At 36.5% G+C, this 22,717-nt stretch overlaps 1 protein-coding gene across 2 annotated transcripts in view; it reads right to left on the bottom strand.

The window, feature by feature from the left end:
- Window positions 1–22,717, bottom strand: part of RNGTT (RNA guanylyltransferase and 5'-phosphatase) — a 301,664-nt gene that overhangs the window by 164,628 nt on the left and 114,319 nt on the right. Inside the window, exons 10-12 of one of the 2 annotated variants that reach the window (XM_007533539.3) lie at window positions 20,170–20,241; window positions 7,493–7,657; window positions 2,756–2,824 (exon numbers count right to left, since the gene is read on the bottom strand). In XM_007533539.3, coding sequence (XP_007533601.1) covers window positions 2,756–2,824; window positions 7,493–7,657; window positions 20,170–20,241 — 306 coding nt within the window. The remainder of the gene's footprint in view (window positions 1–2,755; window positions 2,825–7,492; window positions 7,658–20,169; window positions 20,242–22,717) is intronic. The other variant, XM_060205495.1, reaches the window with a different exon arrangement.

Below are 22,717 nucleotides of genomic sequence, written 5' to 3'. Positions count from 1 at the left end.
ATTGGGGGATTAATGGTTTACAGTCAACAGTAAAATACAATAGTTTGTACATGTGTAACACTTCTCAGTTTTCCACACTTCCATTCAAGCCACACTAGGTCCTCCTCTGCCATCATCAGAACCTGAACCCTTCCCCCAATCCCAGAGTCTTTTACTTTGGTGCAATACACCAACTCCAGTCCACATTCAGCTTTATGTTTTCCCTTCTGTTCTTATTTTCACCAGAGCACTGAGCAGCTCTGGTTTATGGTGGTGCAGGGAATTCTTGAGACCTCAGGCATGAGAGTCTCTTGACATAACCACCAATGCTATTTATCCCCACCCACCTTGCCCCTCCTTTTAAAAAATATTTATTTATTTATTCCTTTTTGTTGCCCTTGTTGTTTTATTGTTGTAGTTATTATTGTTGTCATTATTGTAGTCATTGTTGTTAGGACAGAGAGAAATGGAGAGAGGAGGGGAAAACAGAGAGGGGGAGAGAAAGGCACCAGCAAACCTGCTTCACCGCCTGTGAAGCAACCCCCCTCAGGTGGGGAGCCGGGGACTCGAACCAGGATCCTAACACTGGTCCTTGCGCTTTGCGCCACATACGCTTAACCCATTGCGCTACTGCCCGACTACCCCTTGCGCCCCCTTTTTTAATAAACATGTTTTAATTTATAGTTTATACCTGGAGCTGCTTCCTCTCCATTGTATGTTGACTCACTCAGATCACTAAGGATTGGTAATTCAAACAGTCATTTTATTAATATACATATATTGGGTAGAGACAGAGAGAAATTGAGAGGGACCATAGAAAAAAATGGGCAAGTGTATATAAATATAGTTATAGATAAAATATTCAACCAATATCTGTGACCTTGGGAGAACTACTGCAATTTCTAGTTGAGGGAATAGGGACACAAAACTCTGGTGATGGGAAAGATATGAAATTATACCCCAATTTTATAAATAAATATTTTTTAAAAACTAATAAAATGTTAAAATAAATAAATGATGACATTTTTGATATGGTAAAAAATGTACCGTACAGATAAGCAGATAGCTCATCCTCGAGGCATGCACTCTACCATGTGCAGGTTCAAGCTCCATCAACAGATGGAAGCACCACAGGATCAGGAGCTCAGGCATTGTAGTCTCTCTCTCTCTCTCTCTCTCTCTCTGCTTGTCTACTGGGTTCTCAGAAAAGTCACAATGTGCTTTTGCATAGAAAAATATTTCTTTTTTGTTTTCTTTTTTTAGCAGAGTACTACTCGGTTCTCGCTTATGGTGATACAGGGGACTGAACCTAATCTCTTCCTATCACTGAAAGGTACATACTTGTTTGTAAACAACTCTCTTCCTACCTCCTTATAAAGAAGCTAAAGTACAAAGTGAGATCGTTCCTTTAAATATACAAAAGCAATCATACAAAGACCACTTCAGCTAGCAAAAAGAAAAGGAAAAAAAAATCTTGGTGACAATGTATAAGCACAGTGGTTTTAACTGCAAAAGAGCCCTACCGACTGGGGAAAGATAAACAGGCTGGGGGTATGGATCAACCTGCAATGTCCAAATCCAGAGGAGAAGCAATTACAGAAGTCAGAACTCTTACCTTCTACACCCTTAAAACAACTTTGATTCATACTCCCAGTGAGGGAAAAGTGATAGGAGGGAGAGGATAAGAGGGCTCTGAACTCTAGCTCCATCACATCCCAGAGAGAGAGGATTAAGAGATATTTGGAAGCAGTTAATAGGGTTATGTGTGGCTTGGAAGGGAAAAGAGGATTGGACCTGGAAGAAAAAGGAGGCAAAAATGTTCAAATGTAGACAGTTGTAGAAATGACAGTTAACCCATGTCTGCAACCTTGGGAGGACCATGGTGGTTTGCAATGGAGGGACATAGGATTCAGAACTCCAGTGGTGATAATGGTGTGAAATTATACCCCTGTTGACATGTAATTTGGTAAATCAATATTGAATCACTAATAAAAAATTTTTTAAAAAATTAAGTGAGGAAAAATACTCCTTTTGTAAAAGGAAAATCATAGTAAATTAGAAATATATTTTAACTATTTTCAGCAGCATATATATGTTTGTTAATTTCATTCATGTTCACCTAATAGTAAGTTATTTTTCACATTTTAAAATGGGTATATAAGTCTGTTTAGAAGTTAAGTACAAGCTCACCAGGGGCCTTAGCAAATCAAAAGCTTGAAAATGGAATACAAAAAAAAAAAGAAAGAAAAAAAAAAAGAAAATGGAATACAGACGATCATTCCTGTAATATTAGCTGAAACTGAGTGCACAGTTAAGTAAGAACAGAAAAAATCAGATTGAAATTGCATAAAGCAAAATGATGAAGAAATACTAAAGGCTACAAAACTGAATATACTGAAAATTTCAGATGAGAGAAAATTGCCTTTGCTTTTCATAAATGGATTCATGGCAAACGCTAGAAGAAGAAGAATGGATTCATGCTAAATTGGAGCTTATTCCGTATGACATTATTTAATATACTTTTGTACTTAGAACATCCATTAGACAATTTAACATTAATACAGGAGGAATGTAAAAGAAACATGAACTAAGTAGATTGGGTACACATGTAACTATCACATCATTCTTAGAGTCAGGTTCCATTCTAACAATTAAAAACAAAGTCTCACTAAAGCTCATTCTGCAAACACTATGAAGAGAAGAACAGTTAGTTGCAAGTATTAAGAGTTACATATGTGTACTTCAAGGAAAAAAATACTAGATAAAATGAACTTACTCCAATAGGCTGAAAAATAAGTCCATCCATTTCATGGCTGACTTCTTTGGCAAAATTTCCTTCAAGTAGCTATAAAACAAATACATGTATATTTTCAGAAATACAGTAAGCAACACAATAATAACTTCAAGCATTTTAATTTTTTATGCTTTAAAAACTTATTAAATAGTAGGTTTTAAGAACTAAAAAAACAAAATAGGAGAGTAATATAGAAGGGTCGTTTACTTTTTTTTATTTTAGCTTATTATTATTTTTTTCCTCCAAGATTATCACTCCCAGAGGGATAAAGAATAGGAAAGCTATCAAGGGAAGGGTTGGGAATATGGAGTTCTGGTGGTGGGAATTGTGTGGAATTGTACCCCTCTTATCCTATTTTTGTCACTGTTTCCTTTTTATAAACAAAAATTTTTTTTAATTTAAAAAATAATAAAAATTATACCTCTTTCACGTGGAGAATGGAAATGAGTGCAACGCAAACAAGAATCAGGTGTTCAAGCTATAAATGCACTGCATTTATAATTTGATTTCCTTTTTTTCAATCCAAGCTTTTTTTTTCTTTCTTTTTATTTATTATTGGATAAAAACAGAAATTGAGAAGGGGACAGAGAGGGAGAGAGACAGAGAAATACCTGCAGCCTTGCTTGCTTCACTACTTGTGAGGCTTCCCCCTGCAGGTGGAAACTAAGGGCATGAACCCAAGTCCTTGCGCAGTGCAATGTGAGTACTTAATCGGGGTGCCACCACCTGGCCTCCTATAATTTAATTTCTGAGAGAGGTACCAGTGAAATTCAGAGGGAACAGTCTTCAACAGATAGTGCTAATATAATAGTAATAGTCATATTGGTAGGTGAGAGGGATAAACCTCAATTCTTATTCCATACTACACACAAAAATTAATTTTACAAGGAAATACAACTAAACATAAAAGCTAAAGCATAAAGGCAGAAGAAAATAGGAAAATACATTTCTGGCATTCAGTTAAGTAAACAAAGATTTATTAAGTGAGACACCACAAAAGCACTAGCCACAAAAGAAAATTAACTAATAAACTAAACTTCAGTGAATTTAATAACCCCTACTTATCAAAAGACACATTTCAGAAAATAAAACAGTAAGCTACAAAATTAAGAAAAAATATTAGAAAAACACATCTGACAAAAGATTGATGTTCAGGATATGTAAAGTACTCTTCCAACAAAGATAAACAAACTAATAAAAACTGAAATTAAAAATAAATGAAAGTCTACAAATTACTTGAAATAGATCTGGAAAATAGACTAACAAATGAACAGAGGAATAGATAGATGAACCAATGTATATTAAAGCAGGCATAATGAAATGTAAAATGCAAGAATTAAAAATATGGATGTTTACAGTAATACAGTTTCACGTTTTCTATTTAAATTCTAGTGAAATCTTGTGGGTATATATCAGTCTTCAACAATGAACTTATTGAGGTAACTAAGAAATGAAATAGAAAGAGGTAACCAAAGATTTTAGGAAAGTTCCCAGCAGGGTACAAAAGACTTCAAATAAATATAACAACATATAAGTAAATAAAATAATAACACTAGCCAATAAACAAGAGTTAAAAAGTTGCAGAAAATGAGAAGTGAAGTAGGCAAGAGCAAGATAGTATAGGCTACTACACATGAGGTAATAAATTTTTTAAACACATTAACTTCAATTTTCAATCCCTCAATTATATTCACCACAATTTAAATAGCCAGTAGTAATATATGGTTAATGGAAAATGTCCAGGACAACAGAGATTATAAAAAGATCATGTCCATCATCAAAGAAAGCTCAATTATAAAGTGCTGCTTTAAAAGAAAACTGACGGGAGTCGGGCGGTAGTATAACGGGTTAAGCGCAGGTGGTGCAAAGCACAAGGACTGGTGCAAAGATCCCAGTTCGAGCCCCCGGCTCCCCATCTAAAGGGGGTCGCTTCAAAGGCGGTAAAGCAGGTCTGCAGGTGTCTATCTTGCTCTCCCCCTCTGTCTTCCCCATCTCTCTCCATTTCTCTCTGTCTTCCCCTCTTCTCTCCATTTCTCTAACAACGATGATATCAATAACAGCAACAACTACAACAATAAAAAAATTTAAAAAGAAGGGAGTGGGGCGGTAGTGAAGTGGGTTAAGCACACATGGCACAAAGCACAAGGACCAGTAGGGATCCCAGTTCAAGCCCCTGGCTCCCCACCTGTAGGGGAGTTGCTTCACAGGCGGTGAAGGAGGTCTGCAGGCGTCTATCTTTCCCGTCTTGCCCACCTCTCTGTCCTATTTAACAATGACATCAATAACAACAATAAAAAAATAAAGGGCAACAAAAGGGAAAATAAATATAAAAAAAGAAGAAGAAAATGGCTCTTCTATATATATATATATCTGCCAAGGAAGTGGCCCAGAGCATAAAACACTGGACTTAAGAAACCTGAGGTCCTGAGTTTGATTCCTATCCTATGCTTGCTATACTGTTTTCTCATTTTCTTTCCCTTCCTGTGTGTTTGCATTCCCCCTCCTCCTTCTCCTTATCTCTCTCTCTCTTTCTAATTATTAAAGATTTTTTTTCAACAAACAGTTACAACAACAAAATATTTGGGAGTCAGGCGGTAGCACAGCTGGTTAAGCACACGTGGCACAAAGCCAAGGACCAGTAAGGATCCCGGTTTGAGCCCCTGGCTTCTCACCAGGAGGGGAGTTGCTTCACAGGTGGCGAAGCAGGTTTGCAGGTGTCTACCTTTCTCTCCCTTTCTGTCTTCCCCTCCTCTCTGCATTTCTCTCTGTCCTATCCAACAACAACAACAATAATAACTACAACAATAAACAAGGGCAACAAAAGGGAATAAATATTAAAAAACAACAATAAAATATTTTCAAAAATGCAAACATTAGAGTATCAGTGTTCTTAAACCACTAATAGAGAAACTTCAGTCAAACACAAATGGTTAAAGGACTTTGTTAATAGAGTATTAATGATTAAGTGTAAAATTTAAAAATGTGTGGAGAGGAATTAGAATGAAAGAATATGGGAGTCGGGCTGTAGCGCAGCGGGTTAAGCGCAGGTGGCGCAAAGCACAAGGACCGGCATAAGGATCCCGGTTCGAACCTCGGCTCCCCACCTGCAGGGGAGTCGCTTCACAGGCGGTGAAGCAGGTCTGCAGGTGTCTATCTTTCTCTCCTCCTCTCTGTCTTCCCCTCCTCTCTCCATTTCTCTCTGTCCTATCCAACAACGACAACAACAATAATAACTACAACAATAAAAAAAGACAACAAGGGCAACAAAAGGGAATAAATAAAGTAAATATTAAAGAAAAAAAAAAGAAAAACACTTTAAAAAAATTTAAAAAAAAAAAAAAGAATGAAAGAATATCTTCTACCTCAACAATACGGAAATATAGGGTTATGAAGGTAACAGCACTAGACTTTCACGTCTGAAGCCACAGAGGTTCCAGATCAATCCCCTACACTATCATATGCTAGTGCTTATCAGTGTGCTTTTCTCTCTCCCTTCACTCTCTCTCCCTATCTCTGCTTCTTTCCCTCCAATGAAATTAAACCTTTATGTAATTCTCTAATATATATGCATGTCTATTATATTATATATAACCTGATATAACAAAGTTGAAAGGATAAAAGAATAAAGAATTGATTAATTGCAAATCCAATATAAAGGTATAAGCACACTGAACACTAGGAAAGTAACAGTATTTAAAGCTAATAGAAAATTGGGCTTGATAGGAAAGTCAACAAAAACATACACCTACTACTTAGAATATTCATAGGTAGGCATCTACTAGGTAAATAAGAGTTAAATATATAAAGATTGTAATTATCAAATTAGCCACTAGAATAAAAAAATGAAAATACAGACCATCCAAATATCAGTCAACATGCACCCCTACAAATTTTAAGAACAGAATGAAAGATGTGGTTAATGTAAAAAAAAAAAAAAATTAAAACATGATGACTGCAATGGTGCCCAGAATAATTATCATATGGATAAACGTAAATAGAATGAATCATCACTTAAGAAAAAAAGTGGTTCTGGAGTTGGCTCAGTGGACAAAGAGACTCTGAAGCATGAGGTTCTGAGTTAGATCCCCACCAGCACATGTATCAGAGTGATGCCAGGTTCTCTCTTCTCTCTCTCTCTCTCTCTCTCTCTCTCCCACCCCTCTCATTAGTAAATAAAATATTTTAAAAAGTAAATAAGAATGTGGCCCTAGAGATAGTTCACCTAACAAAGCACATGCCTCGCTGTAAGTGTGGCTATGAGCTTGAACCCTAACAACCATATGAAACACCATAAATTACAACAGGGGGACTGCATGGCTGGCAAAATAGAGCTGCTCTCCTTTTCATATCCCTTTCTTGAGAAAAGAGGAAAGAGGAAAATGGGTCAAGAGAACCAGGAGGGAAATAGAGCAGTACTGTATTAGAAGACAATTATTCTGAAGGTAACCAGTGAGTAGCAAAGTGATTTACAAAGGAAAGCCATTACCAGCTGGTTTCTCAACAAAAACTCCAAAAAAAAAATGAAAAAAAAATGTGTAGTTTAAGTGTCCATCACAGAGAATCATACTAAAGAGATCTGAATATATCTATCTAGGATGGTACTATATTCACTTCAAATAATTTCTGGAGAACTCAAACCAACTGGGCAGCAAAATGACATTCACGTTCCTTTCTCAAAATGAATTATGATATACCATAAATGCTAGTTAGAAACTTTACCTTTCTTGAAGTATAAATGTCAAAAAATGGCTTGTTTCTGACACTAAATGGTTCCTGTGTTTTGTCAATGAGCCCAGTCTTCATTTTTTCATGTCGAGGATTTATTATTTCTCGTTCTATACACTGCAGACGAATATTAAAATCACAATCTCCAACTGGCTGTGCCTGAATTAAATGAAACAATTACTTAAATTTCACTTTATCAAAAGTAATTATCAAAGCTGTCACATACATAATCAGCATCCTTTGGAACTATGTAATGCACAGCTTACAGAATCCTACATGCAGTCCTGGTAATTAACTAATTACAGAAGCACACTTAAACACACACACAGAGATTATTTTTTATTACAGATTCATAAAGTAGAATGGGAAAGTGGTATAAATATGTACTAGTAAAAGTTTTGCTTAAGTTTCCATATGAGAACTATCGTATAATATACATAGTAACTGTATTTATATTAGCAAAACCAATATAAAAACTTAACTATAAATAATTTAGAAAAATACAAGCAAATAACACATCAAACAAAGCAAGAAGGTCACCTAATGTTTTTGTTGTTAAAATGCCATTATATAGGCATCAGTAAATAAATTTACTAGGTAAATACAACCATAACCCTGAAAACTAATAAACAACAGTTAGAATAATATATGCTTCTACAGATATAATGAAAATCCTCCCCACTAATATATATACAAACACATATGCAAACATACATATATAGTATGGCACACATATACAGTATATAGTAGAGATGGCTTGAACCATGAAATACAAAATATAAACTACATGAATTAATTTTCTATGAACTGAGGATGGGGAACCTGACCTATACACACAATATATACTACATATAAAATTATCTGGTTGACAGTAATCATCCAGATGACAGAATCCATATAAGAGCATATCAAGTACTTTTTTTTTTCAATTAGGCATCCTTCCATGCATTTTTTTTCCATCTTCTTCTTTTCTTCAAACTTTTCTTTTTTTAATTATCTTTACTTATATACTTGATAAAGGCAGTCAGATATCAAGAGAGAAGAGGATGATAGAAAGAGAAACAGACACCTGAGATACTGTTTCACCATTTACAAAGCTCTCCCCTGCAGACAAGGTCTGGGGGCTCAAACCCAGGTCCTTGTGCACTGTAACATGTGCTCTCAACCAAGTGCACCACCGCCCGGCCCCCTTTACTCCAATCTTCATAAGTCAAGCTAACATTTGCCCAACTGAATGGTATTATATAAGGATGGTAGAATGTGCTTAAGCTGTGAATCCTATGCCTTGGGAATTATCTTGATTCTGAAAATATGGCAATTTTGTTACTTAACAAAGTAATAAGAGGTAAGACAAGGTGGTCCAGGCAGTGGTGCACCTGGTTCAACACACACAAGGACCCAGGTTCAAGCACCTAGTCCCCACCTGTAGGGGGAGAGCTTCTCCAGTAATGAAGTAGAGCTGCAGGTGTCTCTGTCTCTTTTCCTTTCTATCTTACTACCCCTCTCAATTTCTGTCTCTAATAAATAAAAATAATTTTTTTAAAAAAAAAAGGCAAGACTATGTAAGAGCGGGACACAAACTGTAGAGGACCATCAAAAGGCAATTCTCCATCAGGCCCTTGATAAACAAGACTGCCAGGAGTAAGCATGGGAAACACCACCATGGCCTTTGGTGGTACAACTTCCCCATTTACATATGTTGCAAACATTTGGCAAAACATTCTGAGCTGACCTTGACTTTGCTAGCTGCTGAATAATGCACAAGCCATAGGGGAAGAGAGCAAATTCCAGTAACTACTTGAACTTTAACTAACTGCCAGTAAATCATGAAATCATGTATAACCTTGAATTGTGTAAGAGCTGCTTGCCTTCTGTATAAATATTAGAAAGTCAGAAATAAAGTCACTGTGTCGTTGACACAGTCCTCCCTACCCCTCAGCTCTCATTCCTCCTCTCAGAACTCCCATTCAACACTCCCCCACGCAGGAAGCGGATACAACAAACTAGAATATGTTCTCTTTATGTAAAGTTATAATCTGCTTATAAATACTATCTATTGGGACTTAAGAGTAAACAGCAATCCAGTTCAGTATAATATTTCCTGTATCAGTTATGTCATCAGTAAAATTGAAAAATCTAAAAAGTTGGATTCATATATAAGGCCTGCTAGGTAAATTTAGAACATCTACAAAAAATGAAACTTTGATTTTACAGTTAAGAACTCTTTCATGGAAGGAAATGAAAAGCATAACAACTATTAAAAGATAGGTGTAAGTAGTCTGAATGCCTTTCTTACTGTATGCTCTAAATTTAAGACATACATAAACTTATCAAGACAAAAATGAGTAAATAAAAAGAAAATTCACCTTCAAACCTAAGCTTTAAAATTTTTTAGGGACAGCACCAGGGCCCTGCACATGTGATTTCACAGCTCCTGGGCTGCTTGAAAAGTAGAGGATGAGAGCCAAAGAGATGTGCTGTAATATCCTCCTTGCAGATAGGGACCAGGACCTTCAACTAGGCACTCATGTATGTTGTTATGTGAGTTCTTCTGGGTGTGCCAGCACCCAGCTCCAATTTTTTCATTCCTTCATGTCAGAGATAGACCCCCACAGTACAGAATTATTCCCACTTCCCCCACACTATATTCTGGCACTGTCATGTGCTGCCGGGGCTCAAATTCAAGATGTGAACACTATAAAATACTTACCTTACTGCATGTGCTATATTCCAGCCTGATATTCTAACTGTCTAGTTCTGCTTATATATTTCATAACTCTCGTGTATATTTCTATACCATAATTACAATAATAATAATATTATTATTATTATTATTATTTGCCTCCAGTGTTATAGCTGGGGCTCAGTGCCTGCACCACAAGTCCACTGTTCCTGGAGGATAATTTTTTTCCCTTTTGGTGCCATATTTTTTTTTATTGTTGTTGTGGCTATTATTATCATTGTTACTGATGTCACTGTTGTTGGATAAGACAGAGAGGAGGGGAAGACAGAGAGGGGAAGAGAAAGATAGACATCTGCAGACCTGCTTTACTGCTTGTGAAGTGACGCCCCCCCTTGCAGGTGGGGAACCAGGGGTTCAACCCAGGATCCTTGCGCCAGTCTTTGCATTTTGCACCATGTGTGCTTCACCAGCTGCACTACGATCCTGACCCCTCTAATTACTTTTATATTTATATCTATAAGACTGGTAAATTTCTGTAAACTAAATTCACAAGTTTCCTTTTATTTTGCAGTAACTGAGACAGATAACCTAGCAAATAAGTATGTAATAGGTGCTTATTAATTTAGTTATAAGCCTATAACATAATATAAAAACGAACCAAAAAACAGAAGTTCTTCTACTTTCTATCTAAACACACTAAATTTCAAGAAAATGGGCTTCACTGGAGGTCAGTGCACCTGTATAGTAATTCCTTGTAGACAGTAAGTTTATAATCTGTGTATGCCCAACACTTAAAACAATGCTTGACATATAAAAGGTAATTAATGAAAATTCATGCAGGAAGAAATAATAAACTGAGATAGTGAAAAGTTTCTACTATAGCATAAAGGGGGAGGGATGTTACATTTAAACAGCGTGCTTACTTCATCTTGTGTAAGATTCAGGTTGGAGTTGAGCAACCACTATATTTAAAGTAGCTCTACTGTTGTGTTATCTTTCTCTTCCATTTCTATCTGAAAAGTCAACTTGCCATAGTATGAAATTAGTAACATCAAAACAAAATCATCATAGACAAATGCAGAATATTACATGTCCTGACACCCAATCCCCGAAAGGAATATGCATTCAAGTAAACATTCTAAAGGACTGGCCATATGCTGAAACACAAAAATATTCTTTTTTTTTAAATTTATTTCTTTATTGGGGAATTAATGTTTTATATTCAACAATAAATACAATAGTTTGTACATGCATAACATTCCCCAGTTTCCCATATAACAATACAACCCACACTAGGTCCTCTATTATCCTTCATGGACGTGTATTCTCCCCACCCATCCACCCCAGAGTCTTTTACTTTGGTATGATACCCCAATTCCATTTCAGGTTCTACTTGTGTTTTCTTTTCTGATCTTGTTTTTCAACTTCTGCCTGAGAGTGAGATCATCCCATATTCATCCTTCTGTTTCTGACTTATTTCACTCAACATGAATTTTTCAAGGTCCATCCAAGATTGGCTGAAAACGGTGAAGTCACCATTTTTTACAGCTGAGTAGTATTCCATTGTGTATATAGACCACAACTTGCTCAGCCACTCATCTGTTGTTGGACACCTGGGTTGCTTCCGGGTTTTGGCTATTACAAATTGTGCTGCCAAGAACATATGTGTACACAGATCTTTTTGGATGGATGTGTTGGGTTCCTTAGGATATATCCCCAGGAGAGGAATTGCAGGGTCATAGGGTAGGTCCATTTCTAGCCTTCTGAGAGTTCTCCAGACTGTTCTCCACAGAGGTTGGACCAATCTACATTCCCACCAGCAGTGCAGGAGGGTTACGTTCCCCACAGTGTCTCCAGTATTTGTTGCTGCTGTCCTTTTTGATGTATGACATTCTCACAGGGGTAATATGGTATCTCAATTTTGTCTTTATTTGCATTTCTCTGACAATCAGTGACATGGAACAATTTTTCATGTGTTTGTTAGCCTTTTGGATCTCTTCTGTAGGGAATATTCTGATCATCTCTCCTCACTTTTGGATGGGGTCATTTGCTTTATTGTTGAGAAGTTTGTTGAGCTCTTTGTATATTTTGGTTATTAGTCTCTTGTCTGATGTATGGCATGTGAAGATCTTCTCCCATTCTGTGAGGGGTCTCTTTGTTTGGGTGATGGTTTTGGCTGTGCAGCTTTTCAATTTGATATAGTCACATTGATTTGTTTTTGTTTTTTCCTTGCAATTGAGTTTGTATCATCAAAATATCCTTGAGGTTTAGGTGGGAAAGTGTTCCACCAATGTTTCCTATAAGTATTTAAGAATATAAGTATTTCCTATAAGTTTCTGGTCTAACATCCAGGTCTTTGATCCATTTGGAGTTGACTTTAGTTTCTGCTGAAATAAAGTGTTTCAGTTTCACACTTCTGTATATTTCAACCCAGTTTTCCCAGCACCATTTATTGAAGAGAGTCTACTTGTTCCTCTATATAATACTATGGACCCCCTTATCAAAGATTAGATGTCCATAAATGTGGGGGCTTAGTTCTAGGTTTTCAATTCTGTTCAACTGGTATGTGTGCCTATTTATGTTCCAGTACCAACTGTTCCGATGATGATGGCCTTATAATACAGTTTGAGATCTGGGAGTATGATGCCTCCATTTCTGTTTCTTTTCCTCAAGGCTGTTTTGGCGATTCTAGGTGTGTTCTGGTTCCAGATAAATAATTGTAATTTTTGTTCTATTCTCTCAAAGAAGCTTGGTGGAACATTAAATTTGCATATGGCTCTGGAAAGAATATTCATTTTGATGATTTTAATTCTTCCAATCCATGAGTGTGGGATGTCCTTCCATTTCTTGGTATCATTTTCTGTTTCTTTGAATAATGACTTCTTTGGTCAGGTTTATTCCTAGGTATTTTATTGATTCTGCTGCAACAGTGAATGGAAGTGAATTCTGGAAATCCTCTTCTTCGGATTTAGTGTTTGCACAAAGAAATGCCACTGATTTTGTAGCCTAACACCTTGCTTTATTGCCTAATAAATTCCAGTAGCTTTCTGCTGGATTCTTCAGGTTTTTCTATGCATACTATCATATAATCTGCAAATAGTGAGAGCTTTACTTCTTCTCTTCCAGTCTATATTCCTTTGTTCCTCTTGCCTGATTGCTAGGACAAGAACTTCCAATGCTATGTTGAAGAATAATGGTGAAAATGGACAGCCCTGTCTAGTCCTTGATCTGAGGGGGAATGCTTTCATCTTCTGTCCACTGAGTATGATGTTGGCTGTATAATGTTGCTATATACAGACTCCACTATCTTCAGGAATTACCCATCTATTCCCATTTTTTGTAGTGTTTTGAACATGAAAGGGTATTGGATTTTATCAAAGCTTTCTCTGCATCTATTGAGATAATCATGTGGTTTTTGGTGTTGCTTTTATTGATGTGCTGAATGACACTGATTGACTTACGTATATTGAACCAGCCTTGCATTCCTGGATAAATCCCACTTGGTTTTAATGGTGTATTTACACAATGGAATATTACACAGCTATTAAGAACAATGAACCCACCTTCTCTGACCCATCTTGGATGGAGCTAGAAGGAATAATGTTAAGTGAGATAAGTCATAAAGACAAAGATGAGTATGGAATGATCCCACTCATAAACATGAGTTGAGAAGAAGAAAAGAAGAACAGAAAGGGAAACTCCAAGCACAATCTTACTGATTCTAGAATAGGGCACCAAACCGAAAAATCTCTGGGTGGAGGGTGATGGTAGATGTTCAGCTTCATGGGGGGGGGGGGGAGCACATGACAGGGACAACACAGACCTTTGGTGATGGGAAAGATGTTAATATACACTCGTATTAACTTACAGTCTCACAAATCACTATGTAATTATTATGAGAGAGGAATATGGGATTAAATGGCTCAACCATTTTGATGCACAGAGCATAGCTGTGTGTTCCTTCAATCTAAGCACTTAAAACTTCAAATTGGTAATTAGATTGAAGGTTAACAATGGGCTCTAATTGTTAATACATTTCCAATAACAACTTGTTCTTTGAAATATTAAATCTCCTAAAAACTTTGACCAGGGAGAATAGAAGCAACTGGTGCCATTACTTTGTAAGATACAGCTATATGTAAATAGCAGAAAATTAAATAAATTATATTGAGGTCTTGTATAATACAGCAAATCCTAACAGTGAGATTTTCAACGTTAACCCATTTGCCAAATAATTTGGTTATAGCAATAAGTATCTATTGCCTTCTTACACCCTTAGATAGCATGAGCGTTCCCCTTTCTCTATAAAGCCCTTATTTCTCCCACGCCTGAAATATTTTGGGTGGGGCTCACTTTCCATCATGCTTCTCTCAATTCATATCAACTGATACTTCATCTGCTGCTCCCAATCTAATCAATGCAGCAAGAACCACCTCAGCATGCTTCACTTCAGACTGTGTCAAAAGACGTCAGGTGTGGAATATCAACCCTTCAGCTTCATTACTCTGCCACCAGGTTCCAGATGCTACCATAATGCCAGCCAACCTGACTTCCCTGGGAAGATGACCCCACCAATATGTCCTGGCACCCCCACCTCCCCAGAACCCTGCCCCACTAAGGAAAGAGAGACAGGCTGGGAGTATAGATCAACCTCCTAATGCCCATGTTGAGCGGGGAAGCAATTGCAGAAGCCAGACCTTCCACCTTCTGCACTCCATAATGATCTTCGGTCCATACTCTCAGAGGGATAAAGAATAGAAAAGCTATCAAGGGAGGGGATGGGATACAGAATTCTGGTGGTGGGAATTGTGTACCGCTCTTATCCTATGGTCTTGTCAACACTTCCATTTTATAAATAAAGATTATATATATATGGAAGTCTAAGGCTGAAAAGAAAATCTGTGTGGAAGCACAAATAGGCAAAGCAATTCAGAGATAGAGACAAAGAGATCTCACAATCCTAACTACACTGCAAACTAAATTTAAAGTCATTGATTGTCATAGAAAGGCAAAGAAAAGACAATAATGAGATAGCAATTCACTCCTCTGAGAATGTCATACATTAGAAAGGATAGTAACAACAAATGTTGGAGAGGTTGCCAGGGCAAAAGAACCCTCCTGCACTGCTGGTAAGAATGTAAATTGATATAACCCCTGTGGAGAGCAGTCTGGAGTCTTCTCAGAAGGCTAGATATGGATCTACCCTATGATCCAAAAATTCTTCTCCTCGGAATATGTCCTAATGAATCAAACATACCCTTGGATACAAAAAGATCTGTATATATCTATATTCATAGCAGCACAATTTGTACAGTCAAACCTGGAAGTAACCAGGTGTCCAAAAACAGATAAGTAGTAGCTGAGAAAGTTGATGGAATACTACTCAGCTATTTAAGAATAATAAATTCACTTTCTTCACCTCATCTTGGATAGAAGTTGAAGGAATTAAGTGAGATAAGCCAGAAAGAAAAGGATTGTCACACCCCATGGACAGAATTTAAGAAATTAAAATAGAAAGGAAAGGCACAAAGTATAACTTGGAAGGTTTTGATTTATTGCCCCCAAAGTAACAGACTTATGGGGGAGGGGGAAGCTTTCAGGTACTGGTGCATAGTGGTAGACTGGGGTGAAAGTGTTTTGCAGAAAACTAAGAAACCTTACATGTGAACCAACAACTGTATTTACAGTACCCATAATCCTCCCAACTGAAAACAAAATTAAATAAAGTGCACTACTGGAACAAAAGCAGGCATTCAGATCAATGGGACAGAATAGGAATGGGTTCACTCATACACTGAAATCAAATTTATCACAAAGAAACCAAAAGTATTCAGTGGGGGAAATATTCCTCTTCAATAAATAGTGCTGTGAAAACTAGACAGTCAGATGCAGAAAAATGAAACTACACCATTATTTAATGCTATATACTAACATACTCATAATGAATTTAATATGTGGTTATTAAATTTGAAACTATAAAATACATAACAGAAAGTAAATAGATAGAGGAAAATATCACTGAAACACTTCAAGACCTTAAAATCAAAGTTTTAGGGGAGTCAGCGGTAGCGCAGCAGGTTAAGCATACGTGGCACAAAGCACAGGGACCAGTGGAAAGACCAGGGTTAGAGTCTCAGGCTCCTCACCTGCAGGGGAGTCACTTCACAAGTGGTGAAACAGGTCTGCAGTTGTCTATCTTACTCTCCCCCTCTCTGTCTTCCGCTCCTCTCTCCATTTCTCTCTGTCCTATCCAACAACGAAGACATCAATAACAACAATAACTTCAAGAACAATAAAAAGGGCAACAAAAAGGGGAAATAAATAAAAAAGAAAAAAAATAATAATATTCAAAAAAAAATTTAAAAAGAAACAAAAATCAGAAAAAAAATCAAAGATGTAGGGAGTCAGGCAGTAGTGCAACAGGTTAAGTGCACATGGCGTGAAGCACCAAGGACCCAAGTAAGTATCCCAGTTAGAGCCCCCAGCTACCCACCTGCAAGGGTGTCGCTTCATAAAGGAGGTGAAGCAGGTCTGCAGGTCTTTCTCTCCCTTCTCTGTCTTCCCCCTCCTCTCTCCATTTCTCTCTATCCTAACAACGACAACATCAAAAACAATAGCAATAATAACTAAAGCAACAATAAAAAACAAGGGCAACAAAAGGGGAAAATAAATAAATATTTTTTAAAATTTTTAAAGAAATCAAAGATGTACTTGGAGTCTGAGCCCATGGGCAATGTAAGCTTAAAAAATGAACAAAAGGACTATATCAAATCAAAAAAACATCTACACATCAAATTTTCACAAAACTAAAATGTTTTCTTTTTTTTTAATCTGGCTATCAACAGAAATGCATATATCCTTTTAAATCAGCGTTTTCATGTGCTTTGGGTATATATGGCTGTGAGTGATACTGATGGATCATTAAAGTATTTCCATTTTTATTTGTTTGAGGGCTCTTCAGACTGCATTCCGTAAGGACCACACTAGTTTGCATGCCCATCTATAGTGGGAGAAGATATTTGCAAGCATCTAACAGGAAACTAGCATAAAAAATGTATAATAAAATCATATGATGCAAACAAAGGGGGGGGATGCAAGCCATTAAGTAAAATATCCATACAGACATTTGTTCAAAGAAAACATACAGATAACCCACAGCCTAAAAAAGAAAAAAAAAAGAGAGAGACCCATGACACTTATCATTAGAGAAATAAACATTAAAACTAATCATTGAGACCTCACCTCATACCTGTGAGAATGGCCAATATCAATAAAACTAAACAAAGCACAACAAGCCTTGGCAACAGTATGGAAACTAAGGAACTCTAGTACACTATAGATAGGCATGCAGTGTGGTCCTTACGGAATGCAGTCTGAAGAGCCCTCAAACAAATAAAAATGGAAATACTTTAATGATCCATCAGTATCACTCACAGCCATATACCCAAAGCACATGAAAACGCTGATTTAAAAGGATATATGCATTTCTATATTCATAGCTGCACTATTCAAAATAGCCCAAACATAGAAATGATGAACATTTGTTTATCAGTTGATGACTAGATCAAGAAGTTGTGAGATATAATCAATGGAATATTACTTTGCAATTTTAAATATAACATTATATTATTTGAGATAAAATGGACAGAACTGGTAGTGGGGCATGACTATGAAAAGTGAGATAAGTAATGAGTTGAAAAATACTTTTGTTGGGAAATTGTGCAGATGTGGTTGAACATTGGCAGGGCCCACAAACCACCATATTTCCATGCAAGTATTATTATTTACATACCAATCCTCTGCTTTGTCTTAGAAATGACTAAAGGTCTCCCCACCACCTTATCCCCTCAAGGTATTGCTAATTCCTGCCAGTTAAAACAACTGCAACAGTTGCTAAGGACGCTTCCACCTTCCCAGCATGCCTTTTGCCTCTCTCTACCTCCTTTCCTAGCCATTTGCATTTCCGACTTGCCACTTCTAGTATTATCCCATAAAACCCACCTCTGTTCCTGGTTTCGCTCTCTTTTCTGTCCCTCGTCCTGACCTGGAGAATGGCTGGCATGCAGAGCAGGAGGCGGCCATTACGGTTTGGTGCCACATAGTTTAACCCGCTGTGCTCACACCTGACTCTGGGGTGTTCCCATCTGAATAAAGAATTGTATTACCATGCCGCCACGAGTTTCTGGATCCTCTCTCCTGACCGCAACGCTAGCCTGGCACACTTACCCAAAAGTGTTTCTCATATGGAAAATATAGACCACTAAAAAAAACAAACTTGCAAAAAATACAATGATAGCCAAACTGTCTTAGACTGGATGAGAACTAGGATGGTTGTGGGTAGACAGATGGGGCACAAGACTTTGATGGTGAGTATAGTGACTTACATATAGCATATGATTGTGAAAATGATAACCTGAAATTTTGTAATTTTGTAAACCACTATTAAATCATAAATAATAAAAAATAGAAGTATAGTAAAAACAATGGTAAAAAGATATATTTCAGCAAATATGACAGTCATTACCTGAGGGAGGGAGGCACAGTATGTGTGTGTGTGTGTGTGTGTGTGTGTGTGTGTGTCTTTCTCTCCACCTGGGTTATCACTGGGGCTTGTTGCCTGCACTATGAAAACACTACTCCCAGAAGCCATTTTTTTTTTCCATTATTATTTTTTGCTTTCTATTTTTATTTGACAGGACAGAGAGAAATCAAGGGGAGAGGAGAGATAGAGGGAGGGAGAGAAAGATAGATGCCTACAGACCTGCTTCATGGCTCACCTGCTGGTGGGGAGCAGGGATTGTAACCCAGTTCCTTGTGGCATGGAACCAGGTGTGCTACTTCCTGGCCCTGAGAATCCTTTATATCATTCTATACTTTGTATGTGCTGAAAATTCTTTGAAAAAAATAATAGTAAGACCGTTGTCTAAAATAGTATTTCCAAGCTAAGAGGTAAATATGTACTGAACATATATTAATGCAGACTATCAAGAAGCAAAGACAGGTCTAACTCCTTAACAAAGAAACATGGACACCCATAGCTATTATGCCCCAGTGTATCTATGAACATTATCTCAGATCTGCAATAAGATCAAGACAATTCTGAAAAGCCTTAATTTTGAGGAGTATATTAGTAACAAGCAAAGCAGAATTAAAACCAGACAGTTTCTTGGGTTCATGTTCTTAAATTTAGAAGTGTCCGAACTACAAAAACTCAACCAAAAGTGAGGGATGTACACTGAAAAATTTGTTGTGTATCTTCAAAACATTAAAACTTAAATAGCACTTTTAATTCCAGAATTCTTAATTTCTTTCTGTCTGGTTTGAATACTAAATGATTATGCAATTTGAATAATATATGTCTAGAGAAATGATTATATCTTTGATAGACTTACACTATTGAAAGTTCTTTGCATTTACAGAAGTTACCTTGTACTGCCTAAGTAATTTAGACATTCATAATTAAACGCAATCGACAGATTCTATGATAGTCTAAAAGTATAGGAAATGGGTACGGAATATAACTTTTAAGCATCAAATTACAAGAAATTTTACATTTCATTTTTAATTTCCCTGCTTTTACTCATGAAAAACATTTATACCTCCAAGTTATATTCAACACTCAACAGTTTTTCTTCTTTTCTTTGTATGGCAGACAGTAAGAAAGTTTGGGAACTTTTCTTTAACGAATCAAAGATAAAACATTTTCTTAGAAGAGTTAAACGGATCTCTACACTCACATTGTAAACAAATAACCAGACAATTTTTCTTTGTTAAAAACTTATATTGGGTAGGGAGATAGCATAATGGTTATACAGAGACTCTCATGTCTGAGGCTCCAAAGTCCCAGGTTCAATCCTCCGCACCAACATATGCCAGAGCTGAGCAGTGCTCTGGTTAAAAATAATGATAATGATGATGATGATAATGTTGATAATATTAGTCTTATCTATTACTGCAGTGACAATTATATAAATTATAAGGTACTTACATTGAATTTTATTATGTCATATATCAAATATCTAGGAACAGCCTGTCCGTTTACTTTGTCAATAATCATTTCCTTGAAAGAACAAAGAAAAATAAGTTTATTTTCAATGTAACAACAATTTCTTTAATTTAGTTGAAAACATATCCACAAATAATCATAAATATACAACTTGGTAAAATTTCAAAGTTGTATATTTGGATCAAATCAATGGGCTGGCAGCACCCTCAACTCCCATCCTTAATTTATTCTATACTAGACAAAAAGCATAACTCAATTATTTTTTCATATTTGAATTATTATGCTATATTCATTAATGACTGAATATGAAGCAACTACTATGATAAAGGCACACACATTTTAAGTTGAAAAATACCAGACATTGTAAGAAAACTTTGCTTAGTCATTATTGATTTAAAGTTGTTAGATGCCGATGTTCTAATCACAACATATATTCACATAAATAACATTCTTACTATATGTATAATTTTGTTTTAAAAATCATAACCTTAGATTTAGGATTAGGTTTAGCGTTGGTGTCTAGCTTGACTGAGGTTAAGGTTGGGCAGAGGGGGTGGGGGAGGAATGGAAACTATTACCAATCAATTTCTTTTCTGAATATATGGTTATTAAAATGTATACATTTATTTATGGTTATCATTTTGAACACAACACTTAATATAAATCACATGTTTTAACCTCCTTACCGGAATATTTTCATTGAACACTTCTGAGTATTTATGACACAACATAGAACCAAAGCTGATTTCAACTAATTTTTTCTAATGTGGAAATTAAGAGAACATACAGGTTCAAACAACAGACGTAACAAAATTTTTCTCTCCCAAATTACTTGATAGGATGAGCCAAGAAAATCTATCTTTCTTAATATTTTATATACTTTAATAAGAGGGGGTAGGGAGAGACCAGAGCACTGCTCAGCTCTGGGTTATAGTGATGCTAGGAATTGAACTTGGGCCATCAGAGCCTCAGGCATGAGTTCCTTGCATAACCATTATGCTATCTCCCCAGCCCATATCTTCCTTTAAATAGTAACAAACAAAAGAAAATCAGAGTACCATGAACTCTTGGCATTATTGTAAAAACATGCAATTCCTAAGTAAAGTACTATGGCAACTAGCTCCAAACAGGAAAATAGAACAGCCATGTCATCTCAGGAATTCAACTCCTGAGCATATATTCAAAATAACTGAAAGCAAGATCCCTAAGAGAAGTTCAGGCTGGGGTAAATAACATAATGGTTATGCAAATAGACTCTCATGCTTGAGGCTCCATAGTCCTAGTTTCACCCTCCCCCAACATAAGACAGAACTTTGCAGTGCTCTGATTAAATGAAAAAAGAAAAAAGCATTACTCCAGTAGTTATAATGTAGAATAAAAGCCAAATGTCCATCAACTGATGAACAGCTAAGCAAAATGTTGTACATATGGGTTATGGGAAAAATACACAATCTTGAAAAGGATAGAAATCTATCATGGATAAATCTTGAGTTCATTATGCAAGACAAAATATCATAGAATGCCAAATCTAAATTAGTTAAATTCATAGAAACAGGAAGTAAGGGGATGTGTGGTAGCACATCCGGTTGAGCACACATGTTAGCATGTGAAATGATCTAAGTTCAAGACCCCCAACTGCAGGGGAAAGCTCTATCTCTACCCAACCCTTTCAATTTCTCTGTCCTATCAAATAAAAGAAAAAAAAAATTTTTTTTTTAAAAAAGGGAAAAAACACCCACCAAGTGTGGTGGATTTATTATGTAGGCACCAAGCCCCAGTGATAACCCCTGGTGATGAACAAGAGAAAGACAGAAAGAGGGAGGAAGAGAGAGAGAAACAAAGGGTGGGGAAGAGGGAGGGGAAAGTAAGGTGACAGCTACCTTTCTCTTTAGAGAAAGGGTAGATGGAAGCTGTTTAATAGTTAACAGTTTCAGTTATACAAGACGAAAAGTTCTGGAAATAACTGTGCAACAATGTGAATACAGCTAACACTACTGAACTACACATTTAAAATGGTGAAGATGGAAAATTTTATGCTATGTACTTTTTACCACAAACATAAATAAATTTAAGGAAATAACTAGTTGAGAAGAAAAAACAAATTTCTTTTTCTCACCAAATTACCTAAAACAACTAGCAATGTAAACAAAATATATGAAGCAATAATTTTCAAGGCACTGAAAATCCAACAATAAAGGAAAGTAATTTCTAAAAGACAGTAAACGAACTACATGAGCTCCACAAATATCCCAGCTAATTGCACAGGGAAAGTTTCCAAGCTTTGGTGCAGGAAGGGGGATTCCAGATGGAGCACAGTAGTTTTAAAAAAGAAGAACATGTTTGTCTAGGAAAGCCTAAGAAGCTAGGGTTCTCAGAAAAGAGAGCTGCCCTGAGATAGAAATCCAGAAATGTGCAGGTAGATTGAGCATAAAAGGAAGGACTGATGAGTGTGGGCTTATTAAAAAACTGTATCAGGCTGAGGAAAGAATCACCTTAAAATGTTAGAGAGAACCATATAAATGCGGGTTGA

This window comes from Erinaceus europaeus, chromosome 13 (assembly GCF_950295315.1).
Source record: "Erinaceus europaeus chromosome 13, mEriEur2.1, whole genome shotgun sequence".
NCBI lineage: Eukaryota > Metazoa > Chordata > Mammalia > Eulipotyphla > Erinaceidae > Erinaceus > Erinaceus europaeus.
The sequence above is the reverse complement of the archived record's forward strand: the minus strand, read 5'-3'. Positions and strand labels throughout refer to the sequence as shown.